General features: G+C 40.5%; 1 protein-coding gene across 1 annotated transcript; it reads right to left on the reverse strand.

Annotated features, from left to right (window-relative positions):
• Positions 1–3,326: 3,326 nt before the first annotated feature.
• CHRNA9 (cholinergic receptor nicotinic alpha 9 subunit) lies at positions 3,327–9,826 on the reverse strand. Its single transcript, XM_057371754.1, has 5 exons — positions 9,757–9,826; positions 7,390–7,535; positions 6,403–6,557; positions 5,214–5,746; positions 3,327–3,892 (listed from the first exon to the last, which is right to left on the reverse strand). The coding sequence occupies exons 1-5, from the start codon at positions 9,824–9,826 to the stop codon at positions 3,354–3,356; spliced, it is 1,443 nt and encodes a 480-aa protein (XP_057227737.1). The 3' UTR covers positions 3,327–3,353.
• Positions 9,827–18,373: the final 8,547 nt, after the last annotated feature.

Consider the following 18,373-nt stretch of genomic DNA (forward strand, 5'->3'; position numbering starts at 1 on the left):
TAAACAGCTGATTTTCCAYTACTATAATCATAGTTATTAATAATTTCTGGATTTAATTTTCCTCAAAGATTACTAGAGATAAGCATGAGGCACACAAAGGAAAGAGGAAGAGACCAAGACAGATAAAATTAGATTAAACAGTCCTGTCTCATACAGCACTAGAGCTATCATGTACAGCTCTGCCCACTAACACATGYGATTCATTTGGAGCAAGTTTCTGCTCGATTAAATTTCTTCATGGAAAGGGCTGTCAAGCATTGGAATGAACTGCCCAGGGAGGTRGTGGAGTCACTATCTCTGGAGGTGTTCAAGAAATGACTGGACATGACACTTRGTTCTATGGTGTGGTTGACAAATTTSGTGATCTGTCRAAGGTTGGACTYGATGATCTCAGAGGTCTTTTCCAACCTAAATGATTCTGTGATTCTGCAAATATTAAGGCCTTGGAGGGCCACCTAAGCTTCTGTCCCTACAGTTAGGTTAGAAACTCCTGAGCTAGCTTTAAACCAGGTAGCCATTGTGTAGCAGTAGTATGGGCCTTGGGTCAGCCTTGTCACCAGAATCATGGACRTGCAGTGTCACATTATGTCTTTTACCCTGGAAGATTATCACATCCAAAGATGTRACTCAAGAGTCCTAGCATCACAAAAAAAATCAGGCACCAGCTTCTACTGGCACTCATCATCTGSTGCTGACAATCTTTATCAAATCCAGGGCTCTAATGCACTAAAAAAGGAAAATATTTTCTTAYGAGATCGAGAAAAATCACCATAAAGGGAGAAAAAAAAATCTTGAGAATGTCTGGTGATCCAAAGAAAAGGATAAAAATTATAAAGCAAATTTAATAGTTAATAGCTTCAAATAGTCTGAACTATTTTTCAAATCACATTCTTGCAAGGAAGGTATTTCTTCAATACTATCACATCTTCACATAAAAAATCCTAGGAAAGTACAAAGCATGGTTTCAGCATCATCATCCAAGCATGCAGAGAACTGAAAAGCACCTGCATGATAGAAGCCCACAATCCACTTATGATTGCAAACCTTCCCTTACACGTGGGAAGCAACKGCAGCAGCTTGTTTTGAACAAAATGACATGGACACAATCGGAATTGCTAAGAAAGATATTCTGAGCCAGACTAAAGGGCTGCCGAAGGCTTGAAGCTGCCTCCAGTGCGTGCCACCAGTGGGATAAGGAGCACTGAAGAACATGTAGTCAAGAATCCCTAAAATATTGCTCCTCCTTTCAACACTTGGTGACTGTATTTTGAAGAGTGCCAATAGATTTTKCTTGTTTTTTCCCTTAAGTCTTTAAATCCATATAACCTTTTGGCATTCACCAATCCTGCTGCAAAGAGTTCCTCAGACTTCTCACATGTTGTACAGACTCCTCCACTGCCACACACTGTGTACATTTCATGTACAGTTCCTATATTGTAAGAGACTGTGMACAGTAAGACACCCTTTATGCCCACCCACCTTAAATAAACCCTTGGTCATCAGTTTTCCATGCTGAAGACTCATGTTCTGAATATTTTACCCTTATCTTTAAATACCTTACTCCCTCAGCTTTACAGACAATATTTTTTTCCACAGCAAAGTTTCATCAAGCAGGCAGTGTAAGTGCCAAACCCTGAACAACGTGGCAAACGGATGCAATAATTTTTCTGCACAGTGAATGAAAATGAACAGCTTGACTTCTAAAGGAGCTACTCAAAGTTACCCTGGTTGAGTGGGAACTGATAATACACAAGGAACACACTTGAGACTTTTTCCACATACTGAGTTTATTCTTGGCTAGACACCCAGATTAGCTTTACATTAAAACCTGGACTTTAAGGCTTGCATTATGTATGAGAATCCAGATAAGTTTACAGTGCTAATTATTCCACACAAAAGAAAACCTGCCATTAGCAATTCAATGCATCATTTACACCATCAAAATATAAAGAACAATTCCCTTTCTTCCAATAAATTTGGGCATAACAACTGCATCACTTTACCAGTTTAGCTCCTTGCTCTTAAGTTACTGATTCACAGGTATGCTCTTATTAACTGCAACAATTATGAAAATGAGTTTTATCTGGTGAACTTTTGACTGGGATCCATTACAGTGCCATTCTGCCTCTCCCACTGCATCTAGAATGTCGTGGTTTCAAAGTTCAGGGTGCTTTGCAAAAGCAATTTATTTACCACGGGCATACCTRGGGTACTGTTTTCTTACTTGACTACAAGAGACATCCTCCAGAGCTCTGTCAGTGTGAGGGGGTTGACAGAAATCAGCACACAGAAGAGGGGGTGTTGGTGTTGTCAGCAGCCAACACTTCCCCGTACATGAAGACGTGAAGCACTAAGGTGTTGAGCAAGGACCGCTGATTATGGCACTACTTTAATGAGTCTCTAAGATCATCATTTTGTGCTAAGCAATGCACAGAGCAGTCTTGGCATTCCTGTAAACTGTTTAAGTATTAAAGAGTGTGTAAGAGTGGACAAGGGACACAAAGGTGAACACTGTTGGTAAATACAATGAGCAAAGGCAAAAGTAGCTGTCTCCTATTTTAGCAGTCTCAAGCAGCATTTAAAGGCACACCTTGCACAAATGCCCTGGGCAATGAGACATGTGGGAAGGACAAGGAGAAATTCTTCCTAGTATTAGGCTCAAAAGAAAGAATTGAAGAGTTCCTTCCTCTGACTCAGTGAGGAAGGAACCCTGGGAATCTGGCTCACTGGAGCTGTGGTGGCAGCAGAGTAACATTCAGCAGTAGAAAATTATAAAGGGAAAGATCATAATCAGAAAGCTCAACTATAGTAGAAGGAAAAGGCACAGCAGATAGACACATAAAACCTATGAAATTATAGGACCAGTGAGCAATGAGTTGCATCAAAAAACGTAAATTTGCAAGACAAAAAAAAAGGGGGAAAAGGCAATGCCATGAAGGGATGATCTCCAGAAAATGTCACTGTGTCACAAATGCACTCTTTTTCCCCTCTGGAAGAGAGAAAGGGCAGATCAAATTACAAGGTGCAGATGAACACAGTGCTCCCTGCTAGCCTGTCTGCTCCACTGCTGCAATGCTCTGACCCTGACTGCCTGAAGTCATGGTCACCACCCACCCAGTGGAGCACAGGGCTTATCCTGTAGCCTCATCAGCACAGCCATACCAAAAGGCAAGGACAATCACCAATTCCTCAGTTATGCAATGTCTCAACTCACTGTCACAGCCTACAGAATCATTTTGTTTATTGTTACAGAATACAAGAAAAGATCTCAAAAGCGCCCCTGTCACAGAACTTCACCTAAAAAAAAACCCATAAAATATTCAGATTTACAAAAGGAACATATTTATTTTCTTTTAAGCAGCTTTCCCAATGATCAGCACACTCATAAAAAACACCATGATGAAGAAAATCCACATGAAAAACCTGTCCATCACTTTTGCAACTTTTTTCCATTCAATTCCTTTGGCCCTGTTTGCTTTATGATCTCTAACACAATTAGCAATATACTCGATATTTTTAATCAGCATTTTGTAACAAGAACAGCAATTAGCAGTCTCCCTAACATTTTCACCGTGAACTCCATAGCTTTTATTCCAATTCCCATTGAGCTTCTCTTTGAGATTRCAGTCATCATTCCTTACCTCTTTGTGCCTCCTCTGACACCCATCATCTCCCTCTAACATACGTTCTTCTTCCTTCTCTCTTTTTGGACTTGTGCAATTTTCCCCCACATCATAAACAAAGAAGATTTTTGACATATAGTCCAAAATAACCACCTTGGCCCATTGTGGAACAGGCTTTGCTTCTGAGCCACAATGATGGAGATTCATTATAATGATTGTGAGTGCAGTGGAAGCTGTGATCATGGTCATCGTTGCTATGTAGTACTTTCCTGGAATACAAAATAAAAGTGTATTAAAGATGCTACCCTAATAGAAAAATTCAATGAGAAATAACAGTTTGATAACAGTGTCAAACATAAATGCAAGTGAAACAAAATTTTATTCACCCCAATTCTCTTAGATCACAATTTACCAGTTAGAAACAAAGATTAAAGCCATTAAAATAAAATCTCATACTCATTATGGCACGACTTTATCAGATGAGTGACTACTGTATTAGCATGGTAAATATTTGCAAGTCAAAACCTCGGATATCTTGGAATACATCCATTCAGAAAGCAGCTCAAAAATGTTTTTCAAGAGCCTTGCCCTTTTCCTAGTGTGTGCAAAATCCCCATGCCAATGGCTTCACACGTCATTTGGCAATCCCACTTCCAATGTATTAACAGAAGCGATGGTAACACTTTGAGCAGTTGGTGCACCCACCCCACCCCAGCACATCCAGAGCCCTCACCCTCACACTCCTCGCTGGTGTCCACAAGCAGTGTGCTGCCAGCTCAGGGCTCAGAGCACAGAGCTGAAGAGAGGGGACCTGAAATGAATACAAGCTCTGATCTCCTGCCCTTGCTTTTGGCAGCTGAAGAACAGGGCTGAGCACCCACCCAACCTACATAGAGAGGCAGCTCCCAGCCCTGCACTGCTGCCCTGCACCTCTGCAGGAAAAGCAAGGGCTGAGTGCAGTGACACAGGACGTGCCACAGACAAATGTGATGTGAGCCCAGTGTCAAAGGGCTTGCAAAGGATGGCGAGGGAGAGTGTGGTAATTGAGAAAACAGACTGAAGCTAGGTCCCTTTCACTTTGCATTAACTCTTCTGAACTCTCAGACATAAATTAAATTTCAGCATAACGGATTTCCAGAAACTACAATCCGATGCAGCAATTGTCAGATATTAAGTCAACTATGAGCGTGCCAGCCAAGCCATCCAACCATCTGGATCTGACAGAAACATATCTAGAAAGTCTGACCTTGTGCTTATAGCCCTTGATTACACTTCATCTGTTAGTTCTAAAATTGTTTTCCATTACTAGCTTTATTTCAAGATGTGAAATAAACACCATAATTCTAAATACCTGACTATATTTTATCAATATAAAATAGTTAGCTAATTTATAATTTTAAGTGAACAAAAAATAACTTTAAAAAACTGCAGCATGCCGATGAAAACTCCATACACATTTTAGATACTTCACTGTGTTTTAAAAATGTACCAAATTTATCTCTCCAGAAGTCACAAATTACATACAGATTCCCTGACATACAGCCCAGCTATTAATAAATCACGCTTAAAGACAAAGTGTGTAAAGCTCACCTATCAAAGGTACATTTTCAGATGGGGGCATGATCTCTGCAACCATCAGCTGGAACACAGTCAGAGCAAGAAGAACTGTGACACCCAGAGACACTTTCTCACCAGAGTCTGCAGGGAGGTAGAATCCCAGAGGGGCCAGGAAAGAGATCAAAACGCAAGGAAGCAACAGATTAAATATGTAGAAAGAGGACTTCCTTTTCAAAATCAGCGTGAAGGTCACATCTGGATAAGGTTCAGAGCAGCAGCCATAAGTGATAACATTCTTAACTGCTGGCATACCATGAATCTCCCATTCCACGTCCTCTATGAAGTCAGAGAGGTCACCACTATCAAGAGAATTGATGATGTCTACCTGATTACCATTATAGGTCCAGGACCCAAAGGTAAGGTTGCACTGCTGGCTGTCAAAAGGAAAATAAGACACATCCACTACACATGAGCTCTTTGTGATAGCAGGTGCATCCCAAGTGATTTTTCCATCGTATCTCAGCACTACATTAGTGTTTACTGGTTCTGAGAAGTCATCATCAGCCCTAAAAGACAGAAAAATGGCAATTAGGATTCACAGGCAACAACTTATGGACATGGGCCAGAGAAGGGGTACAAGGGGCAACACCCTCCTTACGCCCCGTTAAAAGCATGTTTCTGAAATTGTATTTACACTGAATTTTAGTAGGAACTTACTATTAACCATTATTAACAGCTATGAGTGTCCATGGATGCCAAATGCCAGGGCTGCTACATTATGTTGTATTTGTTGGCCATCGCTTCTTCAAACTTGGTTCAAACAGGATACAAATAAGAGTCCATTAAAAGATGAAAACAATGCTGGTCATCATTGGCCTGGGACAGCAGACAAGGAGTGCAGTCTTTATGTACCATTTTTTTGTGGACAATCTTCCAGAGCTCTCTAGAAGCTTCAGAAGAATGCACCTCCAGCAGCCAGAGTATTCAATTCCCAGTGCAGAGAAATTCAGAATACCTTGGTTGTGTAGCACAATTTTCAGATCTTGTCTATAGCTTTATTGCAAAATATTTAGATTGTCAACAACAAATGTTAAGACAACAAACATACCCCTTTCTAAGGTCAGGGAGTGATGAAAGTTCAGACTCTGTGAGCCAATTGCTCCTTTAACCCCCTTCCTCCCTCCCTCAAATATGCAAGCTGATTTTTTCCAGCCACACTCACTTGTTATATAGGACGATATCTGGTCTCCACACCAAATTGCTTGGAATCCTGATAGAATCCAACCCATCATATTTATCTTTGTCCCATCTGAGGTACGCATCGTACCAGCTTTGTCGAATCCATAAGTAAGCTGACAAAATTTGGTTCCTTTCATCCTGCATAAAAATGTAGAAATATTTCTAGCTGAAGGTGACAAAATCACATAAAATGCAGACAGCATTTGTGATACAGCTTTGGTGTAGTTCCCAAAACAGGCCAGAATACCAAAAGGCCACAAAATAATTCTCAGACAGGCATCTATGCCCCCACATTTTACAGGAAAATCACTATTTTGGACTTTGCCTGTCCAAACCTTCTTCCCTCAGCATCCTCCCTACTTTTAATCACAGTGTCTAAGGCTCCCAGTATCTTCCAAATTTCCTTTTGTGGGCTTGAGAATAACAAACAGCTACCAGATTCAGGCTAAGAGATTCTTTGAAAGCTTGGTGAGGCCTTGAAATTATAATTCAGAAGTCACAAAAATAATCTTCCCTTCTCCTTGCAGTCACATTTTCTTTTGCATTTAAAGTATATCTAGCAGAACCATATTTATAAGAATTACTGAAGGCTAATTTTAGGGATTTTGTGTAGAAATTAACTGTATCTTAGAAAAAGCATTTGCTGTATTTAAAACTCAGCAAAAATTGCCTGGAGGGTGTGATACCAACGCCTAACTACAAAAGAAGACTTAAGAATTCAGCAGCTCTACGTTTTTAGGCTTATAATGGAAGTTTCAAGTGTTGAAAGCAGATAAAAATCTACAAAAAAAACCTGGAGATCGGGACACACCCCCCACCCCATCAGCCCCCCTCCCTCCCCCACCTGTGAGGAAGCATTACTGAAGTTGTCACATGAAAATGAAGGCTGCTTTTCCTACTCCAAACAAAAGGCTTACACCTAGTATATTTCTGCATCTTCTTAGAAAAACAGGACTATACATTTACTCACCATGTCTTTAATTTGGGACAACGTGATCTGAAGGGTGACATTCAGGACTTTATCTGTGTCTTCCACTGGTCTTAGAGCATTGGAGTAGTCTTCAAACAGTTCGTTAAACAACATGTGAGCATACTTTCCTTTGGCCGATTCTACAGCTGGAAAACATGGACTTGATCAGTACATTAGATTAAGCACTGATCAGCATCAGAAAACATCCTCTTTCTACTGCCCCAAGCAGTATTGGCTATATTTATCATTCATATACTGTAGCATATAATTAGTTCTGTACCTAATATAATTAGGTGCAGAAGTGCATCTGATGAAGCTATTCAAATAAAGACAGCATTCACCTGGAGTAAATGAATAGCCAACTTAAGCTTTTCACACACATTGAAAAACATCCTGTATACAGCGATTCCTACTTTTTTTTTTGAAGGTAAATATAATTATTTTTATTTTACTGATGTCTTTCATAGGCTGAGATTACTTACTTCCAGTCAGCAAAGTCTGAAATCACACTTGTTCCCAGGCTAATGGCTTTTGGTATCTCCCCAAATGCAGCACTGCTAAGGTTCTGCTGCTATCAGAATTTAGTCTTTTTTCGTTTTGAACTACCACCTGTAAAAAGTCTGAGCTGCTTTTCTTCACAAGCTGGCAATTGCAGTATGTGTGAATACATCTTTGCACCGACATCTTTTCCAAACCACGTATTTGGAGATGCCTTGTGCTATCCAGACTTAGATATTAAGGATAATTCACTGAAACTTGAGATTTTAGATGACATTTGTGCTGTTTCATACTGTTTTCTACATCATAGTTTCTCTAGGCAGCCTCTGTATCATTTTTACATAGATTCACAAATTTCTGCAAGCAAAGGATAAGGACAACAGAACCACTGTGTTACAGCCAACCCCTGAAGCTGGGTAACTGAGGTTCTTTTTAATAGATCCTTTGGGATAGATCAGAGTGAAATGCACTGAATGACTGGTTATGTACAAATACCTATATTTATGTACGGCAGGATTATTTTGGAACAATATGGTTGCAGCGGTGTCACAGAAATTCTCCCACAACACCTTTTCAATGTTAGACAATTAGGCATTACTTTACTCTGGGCAGGATGTCACTCTGCAGGCAGGATGTGCAATAGAAATTATTTCATCCACACATGCCCAGGTTGTGCAGTGAAAATCATTCAACCATACGTGCTTCTTTACCAGAGTTTTCACCTATTTCTACATAAAAAACCCCAAAGAAATTCACGTCCATTGCTCTTAAATTACACAATTCTTAGTATTCGATTTATTGATTATTGATCCCTTTGCCTTCCATGCTAATTTGGTCCTCGTTCTTTGATTCTCTTATCAGTCTTTTCCCAGACCAGGTGTCTCCGACCTCAYCAGGGTGGATAATACCCGATGTTCTTTTCTTTCCTGTGTATTTTTCTGGCTACTCCCAATCTGTGGACATTAAGCTCATCAGACCTCACCCGGTAAACAGAGTCTTTTGAAGAGAAACTTCAATTCCCCTCCCCATGGGCAGAGGCGAACAAACCCCTGAGTAAAGTTACGAAAAAGATTTCAAAGTTTTATCATTTCCAGCGATGCGAAGGAGGTACATAGCTGTATTGGTTATTAGCTATAGAAATGAAACAATATAAAAGCATAAAGTTTACACTTAAGAAAATACAGACGGAAAAGAAAGAAAGAGAAAGAAATGATAACAGTAGATAATGGAGAGGACAGATATCACCACACACGATAAAACGTATTATCCCATCTCACAGTTTCTGCTTCTTGTCAGCCTTCTCCCTTATCTGGTTCAAAACCCGGCTTGTTGCTAAACAAAGGTTGGTTTGTCGCGGTGATCTCTGGTGATRGGTGCTCACCCTCTGTGCACCTGGGATGTTCTTATGCAGGTTCAAACACTCTCCTCCTCCTCCCCTTCGGTTGTGGGGTGCATTCCGGCCTCGTCAAGCTCCCGCTGCTTTTGCAAATGGCCGATTGTTTGAGTCATTATCACTTCAGCATTTCAGACTCTCGCACATTCACAAGATTTGCGCAAATGCCAGGTGGCACTATGCAGGGAACGAGTGCTTTGGAGTACATCTCTCCCTGTGATTCACGCTGACTTCCTGGACTAATTAGAGTTCAAAGCAAATCTTCCTGACTAAAGARATATCCCATCAAAGCTTCACAAAAAGCACTGCAATTCTGGTCCTACATGATCATTTTGTCTATGCATCAGTGAGACAAAGTAAAACTAAACAGATCAAATACTTCTGGGGCTCAGCCATGTAGGGCACATCAGGTCGCAAATTCCATCTGAGTAAAACAAACCGTAGTGCAACATTTATCTAGCAAGCAGTATTCTCACCTTTGAGTATCACTGCTGTGAACAGCAACCACAGAAGGAAGTAAAAGGAGGAGAAGCTCCTCATCTTCATTTCTGGACCTAAAATAAAACTGTCCCCACAAGGGGACAGAAGTGTTTATCACCATCCAAAACTAWCAAGAACAGTAAATCAAGTTGCAGAGCAGATGAAGATGCCGACACACTGATGCGCTGCTGGAAGCAGCTCGGTCCTCCCTCAGCAGCTGTCGCAGTCCTACAGCGATGGATGGGCTCTGTCCCTGCCACCGCCTGGGGCTCTGCCGAACCCTCCCTCTCCTGGTAACCTGAGCCTGCCTGCTCTCAAGCTAATGCTGGGATAGAAAACCAACAGATTGGATATCAGTGCGAAAATTGTGTTCCATTCCATTCCATTTTTTACTACAAGTTTAGATATCGTCCAATTTATGGCAAAGCCTTTTACAGTTCTTTGGTGAATYGTGTTTTACTATGCTTGTATTCTGCAACAGCCTGCTCAGAACCAGTTCTATGGAATTTGTAGACCCTCACAAAAAAATTGATTTGACTCAKTACTTTAATAGGTATATTTTCACTGTACATCACGCATCCAATATCTCACAGAAAAAGAAACAACAGCCCAGCCACGGCCTACTTACTTCCATGCCAACAAAACAAGGTTTTCATTGCAAAGTGCTGACACGGATGACATGCAATTGCACCAAAGTCAGGCAACACATCCAGTATTTGCAGTATCCCAATATCACTGTGCAAATAAGAACTTCAGCGGGTGTAGATAACTTGGAGACCAGTAGTCAGCACAGTAAATCAGGAGCAAAACTGGACTTTGCAGATAAAATCCTATTTCCCTTGTACAGTGCATTTTTTCACAGGTGAACTTGACAAGACTTTACAGAAAAAATAGTTACTGCACAGCACTTACATTTAACCAAAAGAGTTTCAGGAGAAAAATATGAACAAGAAACAATACCTTACCTGGCTTTCCATCTCACCCTGATGGTCAGAACTTCAAYACCTCTATCTGTATTACTCATGTTGTCAAGTTAATTTCCTAGTTCCACAGATATTTTCTTTCAAGTTTCTCAGACAAGAGATTACTTCCTCATCTCCACAGTCCAATCCATCCTTCCTGATCTGTTGCAGCCCATTTTGCCATCCTTTTAGAACAGGTAACAGGAAACTCATGTTTCATGTCTCTAAAAYAGAAAGTGAAAATATAGAATGAACTATCAGGAAAAAAAATGGTCCAGAACAGTCCTGATCCACAGGAAACATAAAATACTGTTGCTCCATACACATAAATCCCTCCATACACATAATTTCTGTACAGTGTCCCTACAAGCAGTCACTGGCTAATGTTTGTGCTTTTGAGGGATTTATAAATCAATTACATTTATGGTCAGGTTTACTAGGTGAGTAATAAATAATTTTGGTCATGACACCTCCGATGAAATCCATCTCTTGTCATTTCACTTGCAGAATTGTCAAAGGGGAAAAAAGCTGAAAACAGATTAGAAGCCAAAAAGGTCAGAACAGCCCCTAGGCAGTATGTAATAACCTGCTTTCTCCTTGGGATGAAGGTATATKCTACTAGAGACAACAAAAACCGGAGACAAAAGATTTTCAGATACAGTCAGATCAGTGCATTCRCAGGGGACAACTTCAGCCTGCAGCACACTGCCATTCTGTCAGCAAGGAGCTACAGATTAACGTTTCTCACTGTAATTAAAAGAGTGATCTGGGCTACTGCTTTAAGAGAGCTGCTACAAACACTCCTGGAACCAGGACTWGCCTTGCTTTACCACAGGCTTGAGAAAACTGTGGTAAACTGTGAGACCTTCTATATCAGTGATACACACTGGTCAAGCAGTGTGGGCTGATGTACTTTATTTTGCATAAGATCACCTATAAAGAAACCTGCACATTTATTGTAACAAAGTCTTCCTGAGGTGAAACTGCAGGTTCTCAAAAGACAAAACCATAAAGCATGTTTATATGTTGTTTACCCAATTTATTCTTATATGTACATACAATTCATTATATCAATTATAAACTTGCAAAGAGATAGATCATAAGCTCTGATTTATAATCTATGATATTTTCAGTCATCACCCTGAACATACAGACAGGCAAACATGAACATATATATTAGACATGCTTGTTATGTTTGAAATGCTTCATTCATTGCACAGTGCTTGCAAAAGTAAAACTAAAATGCATCCAAAAGCCTTTTCGACACTGAAGACACAAGAAATTAAAAAATGTTAGTATGATAGACCATTTGGATTCTTTATTTTTGTTCACAAGGTATCTGATTTGTATTTTTAATCAAAATGTCCTTAATGTAGATATTTTGTGTCAAGACTGAGCACTGACATTAATTTCTCATTGATCTGAGAGATTCATCTACAAACCCACACTTTCTCAGAATATAGTTTTAAATTTTGGCATAATCTATGACAATTTTACTCCCAGATCAAACATCCAATTTAAATTTTGAATGGAGCTTAAATTAATAGTTAAAGGGTTTTCCTTCTTTACAGTAAAAAGTTCGGCTACCAAGTCAGAAATTAACATAATATATGAAGCTGCTTACAAAAATAATTTAAGAAGAGTCACGGCTGTTTGGAAGTCAGAATGAAGCCATTAACCACTCCCAGAAGCAGAGTCGTCCCCAGCGGAAATTCCTCCCCAGGGATGCTGTCGGAGTCCCTGTGCCAGCAGATGGCTCTGTCACCCAGCCTACTGATCCACCCGCACAGACSAGGCGCTTTATCGCACTGAAATCACATCGCATTATAGTCTACTGCGATCAGTTTCGCAGATAATCTGCCTTGCATCTGATGTAAGACACGGTGAGAAAAGATTTTCTTTTAAAGAGAAGGATAAGTAGAAGGGACAAAACCGTTTGGTGTCTGAATCCGGAGTCTTCCCGAGCTTCCTTCTCGGGCAGGACCTGCCCGAGCCGAGAGCAGCCAGGAGAGGGTTGCAGGGACCGAGTGCAAGTCACTGTCACCAGCTGTGAGTCCATAAAAAACAGGATTTAGAGCCCAGGCTGCTTCTGCTGATGTGGAGAGGGATTGGGGCCCATGGCACTATATCCAACCCCGCTTCCAGATATTTTGTTCAAACATGGGACCTGGTGGGAGTAAGCATGAGCAGAGCGCTGCGTTCATGTGCACGYTCAGTGGGACAAGGTTGTACCATTGATTGGTGCACTGAGCTCATTCACCACTCACCTAACACGTGTAACTTTTTATGGTTCTAGACCTACACACACACAGTTATCAAGACATCATCAAAAATCTAAATTCAGTGTACTGCCATGTAAGGGAAGTTGGACTTTGCATGCGCTTCAAGGACAGACTGGAGATGACATTGGAGAGATCTCTTTCATGTTAAAACTTTCCAACTTTAGGTATTTATCCTAGCCAAACTATAAGCAGTGTAGGTAAGAAGTGTAAAAACATATTTTAAACTTTATCCTTTCAATCTTCCTTCCCCTGCATAAAATAATAATTTGGTCCTGAGCCTAAGGTTTTGAYATGTACATTTTCACAATTTTTAATGTATTCTTACCCTTTTTTGCATAAAAAACAGTAAGAGTTTTTAAGCCTTCAGCTGGAAAAGCTGCAGATACTGTACTTTCACGGGCCTCAAGGCCGTCTGTACCATTTATAATCCATCCCTTCATCAGAGAACAATAAAGAAGAACAGATTGGTTTCCAAGCACAGTTTGTAAGAAGTGTCTCACAGTCTGCTTCTACTTGCCTTGCTGCCAATTTTTCCCCACAGAAGCTGTTGCGTTCACTTTCTTCACAGCATTTGCTACTGARTATTATCTTGTGATAGGGTCAGGCAGCACAGTAACTGTTCAGAGTCAGACTTTTCTCCTTAGACTAACTGCTCTTAACAGCATGGGTAACAGCAGCTCTTGCTGCCAGCAGAGCAGCCTCACGGTGCATGCTCTGGAGAATGCAGCGCCTCATTTAGATGCAACGTGTTCCTCTCCACCTCATTTTTTCTCACCCACCTACTGCCTCCTCCTTCCTTCTCTCTAAAAATCCCCTACCACCCGAAACCAACATACTCATTCATATTTCCTTCCACCCTACTGTACACAYGGAAGATAGGAAATATATTAGGAAGTGTTCACAATTCTAGGTCATGAGATAATGTAGAAGATTAGCAACATTTTCCAGAGGTGGGAAATCCTCATTTACAGATTACAGTTGCAGGGTTTTTCTGAATRTAACTTATTTGGGTGCACTTACACAGGCAGCTCTGCAGACCACCTCCCAGMCCCTGAAGAGAAACTTTTTGAACCCCCAAGTCTGGTATTATTTAATATGGTCTAAAATGCAGCAGGTTACTCCTTTTCSACCACCATGCTTACAACCTCATTAATGTTTTGTCCATCAGTATCTGGCAGGATTAAGGACAAAGATAGTTTATCATTTTAGGTATCAGAAAGCTATTTTTTACACAGCTCTTTCTCACTGGGATAATTTCCAGCTTTGTAGCATGCCTTTGAATGGCCAGTTGTGGGATCTGTGCTCTACACAAAGACAACCTCTGGGCCTAGAGATAAATCACAAGATTGCTCTGATAGGCAACSTGATGCTCCAATCCAAACAGAATTAGAGAAAATCCCTGTCCTGTTACAAATGAGCTGATAGACTCGAACATCTTCCTCTTGATGATCACTCTTGACCCATGGAAGGCAGCACACTATCTCACATTTTGAGAGCAGACAGAAGCTTCCCAGCCAGCTGCAGGCTGAGGGCAGCTCTAAGTGCCTCACATTATATGTGTATCACAAAAAAAACAAAAAAAAAAAAAAAAAAAAAAAAAAAAAAAAAAAAAAAAAAAAAAAGCAGAAACTAAAAAAAAAAAAAAACACAAACAAAAAAACCAGACATTAAACCACTATCCGAAGAAGCAAGACTGAAAGGCAACAGTTTAGACACTAACTCAAAACTGAAGTTTCACTGCCTCCAAAATTTTGAGGTGGGTGGAACCTCCCCTTAAAACACTCCCAAAACTCATCATGTCCTCAGGAGTGTCTGCATAGATGGTTTAGMATCTCCTGAAAACATAAGCTTTCCTGGTAAACTCGCATCCACTTTGCAACACAAAATACGGTACCACTGCATGAGGGACTCAGCTCWAAATTGCCAAAATGCATTTAGGCCCAAACAAACCTCCCTGTGGGATTAAGCAAGGGGGAAAAGAACTTTTGATAAATCATGAGTTTAGCTACTGAAACATTTTATGGTACATGGTTCATGACAAACATTTTAATGAAGGACTATGTGCATTTTATAACAAAACTATACAAAAGCTGCAGAAAAAAAACACCAAAGCCCTGAGTGAGGCCCCGAGCTGCTCGCTGATGGAGATAAGATAAAGTGACTCAAAGGATACATTCAGTGAGGGATCCCGCTTAGCGCCTCCGGGGTGGAGACCACAGCCCTGGGGTTATCAGCTCCCAGACCCGCACAGACCCCGACACCAAAGGGTGGAGGGGAAAGCTTTGGGTGTGTGGTGAAAAAGCCTCCAAACGCCCATCCATCCTCCAACTGTGCAAAGGAGCCTCGCTGGGACAAATTTATCCACACGAAGGGACAAATTYATCCACACGAAGGACAGCCGAGGGGGGCCATGGCCCCACAAAGGTCCCTAAAGGGGTCCCCAGACCCTGCTCCAGGGATGATGCAACAAATCCACAGCGTTGCAATGGACAGTGYCAAACCGAGCCCCCTGCAGGGGTGACACGTGGGCATTCCCACCTACCCACAAAGTGTATTAATCCTGTGGATTCTGAACTCTTTGGCGTGRCAGCRGCAGGGGACYMTCACCACCGAGCCCACTGGGTGGAGAGGAGCAACGAGACCTCGTTGGGACCCCGGAAGGATGATGTTTCCACCTAACCCCTGTCACCTTCTCCCTGTCACCCTGCACTCCCCCATGCACACTCTTTTTCAATTTCTTTCTCTTCTCTTTCTTTTTGCCTCTTTTTACTATTAAACAAAATATATCTTTTTTTTTTTTTTTTTTTTTTTTTTTTTTTTTTTTTTTTTTTGGCACCAACATCCAACCTCCTTTGGTTTTAATCACCTTTTTTTGGGTATATTTCAAACTTTTCGGGGTTTGATCGGCTTTATTTGCAGAGACTTAGCTTCCTCTGCTCTCCTGTGCTTAAACCAGATCGTAACACATGGGTACTGACATTCTTTAAAATGCCCTAGCATGCACCTACATTATGCTGAGGTTTAAGCAAAAATATTTCCTCTTGAGCAAAATATTGTTGTAAACCTGCTGATTTATTTAAACGCTGTGGCTGCACTCATTCTGGCACAAGAGCTTGGGAACAAAGCACCACCGTTTCAGCTGAAGATGGCATCCTTTTTCTTAGCCTTTTTCTTATCCCTGAACACAGTGGCTCAGTTAAGACAGGCTGTGTTCATACTGTTSGTTTTCATCTGCAAAATTACAAGCAATTGTCCAAAGACATTGTATTATTTTTTTCTTTTCAACCCATAATAAATATATTGAAACAAAGGCTCAGTACTTACAAGGAGGAAAATAAAAGAAGTTAAAGTGTTAATACAGGGAGTCATCACCAAGGAGCATCTTTTCTTTGGTTAAGTGGGTTGAAAAAAAACTTACTTTGCCAATAAAGACATAAGATTTGCCATCTGAAAGTGTTAGCCTACAACACTGACCTGAATCTTACAGGCTTAAATAGCTGCCATTTTTCAAGTACTGTGGAAGGTGATATGAGATATAAAAGCTGTTAAGGCCAAAAAAAAAGTGCTTTAACACTAAAACACTACTATAACCACATATTGTATCTGATTGGTTTGTGTGCTTTGGAAAATATTTGCTGCTTGCTCCCAACAATTGGCAGGGGGCTGTGAAGTATCTTTGCCAATTGCTCAGCTGCCTGTAGCTTAAGGAAGTGCATTTTATTCTGAAGCAGAACCAAGATGCTGGACAAAATGCAAGAGGGATTAGTGCAGTTTATAGCTACTACAGAGCTATGAGAAGTCAGACTATCCTACAATCATCCTTCAGTTATAGTTTTTGGGAAATTTATATTCAAGTGCAAGAACCAGTTCCTCAAAGTAGTAGAAAAGAGCTAAGAACATTCTTAGAACAAGGAACAATTTTAGCAACAAAGTCCATATCGGCTTTACTCCTGGGCTCTAACAAAAGGAGCATATTACATTGACATATGAGACAGCTGCTCCTAATCCAATGGTTTTAATGACTGAGGTAAGGTCTAGTCTGGACTCTGATGGATAATTGATTTGTTCTTGGTGGGAAGCTATACATTAGGAAAACAGCATGGGACTTGTGGTACATAATGTTGTCTAATTGTTTCTCTTCTGCCAGTACCTCAAGGCAATGTAGGAAGCTGGTATGGTTAAGCAAACATTGTAGTGAATACACAGCCCTCAGAGAGCAAGGCAGCAGCACATTATCACATCTCACTGGAAGAGGTGGTTCAAAGAGCAATTGGTGCATTTGGCACTGTGCTTCTAGCCAAGCTTGCATCACAACATGTAAAACAGCCTTGTTCACCTATCCAGACTGAAAAACGTTSCTTTTCCTTTAGATATCTTAAAATACATGTGGTTTCAAATTCTAAACATTTTCCAAGTTTGCAGTATTAGTAATTACTAAGCTGAGGAGGTATGATTTAAGGACTTGAAATGAAACATCTTCAACAGAAAGCACGAGCAGGGTACGCAGCACACTGGTATGTTGTGGCCAGCATGCTGCTGCTACAGCTGCTGCAGAATGTCAGAGTCCTCCTTGTTATGGGGAGCAATGACCGAGTCTCTTTAATGTATAGGAACACCACAACTGATGGATAGAACATATCTGAAGGCTAGCAGAAGGAAGAGGTCAAGGTGACAAAGACTTTTAGGTAGGTATGTGAAAGGCACTTTGGGGATGTTTCAAGAGGCAAATCAGTGGAATCCCTCAGTCTATAAGGGGTCTGTTTTCCTAGCTACATTTTGTCCAGGCGTTGGTTGCAAATAAGAARTGAAAGTATGGGAGACACAATTGCTTGCATTTGCAGTTTGTCTCCAAAAGTCTTCTCAGCACTTTTTATAGCACAAATAATTCTCCATATAACCACTGTAAAGAAAACCCTAAGTGCTTCAAATGCATTTGGCTATTTATTCTCCACTTTCTGGACTTGGATCTTGGCTATTGAAGGACACTGGATGCTACTTAGTTAGAATAGCAGAGGTTGCCTTCATTCTTCAAGCAAGAAGTACTCATGGATCCTGATGTGAAACCTGGMAGACATCTGATTTTATAATCTACTTTATTTTCAGTAGATATGAAAATAAGCTATTTCTTTCAATTTTGATCCATTCCAGGAGTATGAATTCTAAGGTACAATTTGAAACATTCATATTTTAACTGTATAAGGACATAAGATTTACACTTGTTTAATAATATTGAAGTACTGAGCAGACATTACTTCTGTCATTCTAAGGAGTATTTGATATAAGCATCACAATCAGAATGGATTCAAATGCATGCCAACTAGGTGTAGAAGAAAAAGATTTGCTGGTGGTTTTTTTTTTTTTTTAAATTT

Source organism: Malurus melanocephalus, unplaced genomic scaffold (genome assembly GCF_030028575.1).
Source record: "Malurus melanocephalus ecotype Western Australia unplaced genomic scaffold, MMel_1.1 scaffold_157, whole genome shotgun sequence".
Classification (NCBI taxonomy): Eukaryota; Metazoa; Chordata; class Aves; order Passeriformes; family Maluridae; genus Malurus; species Malurus melanocephalus.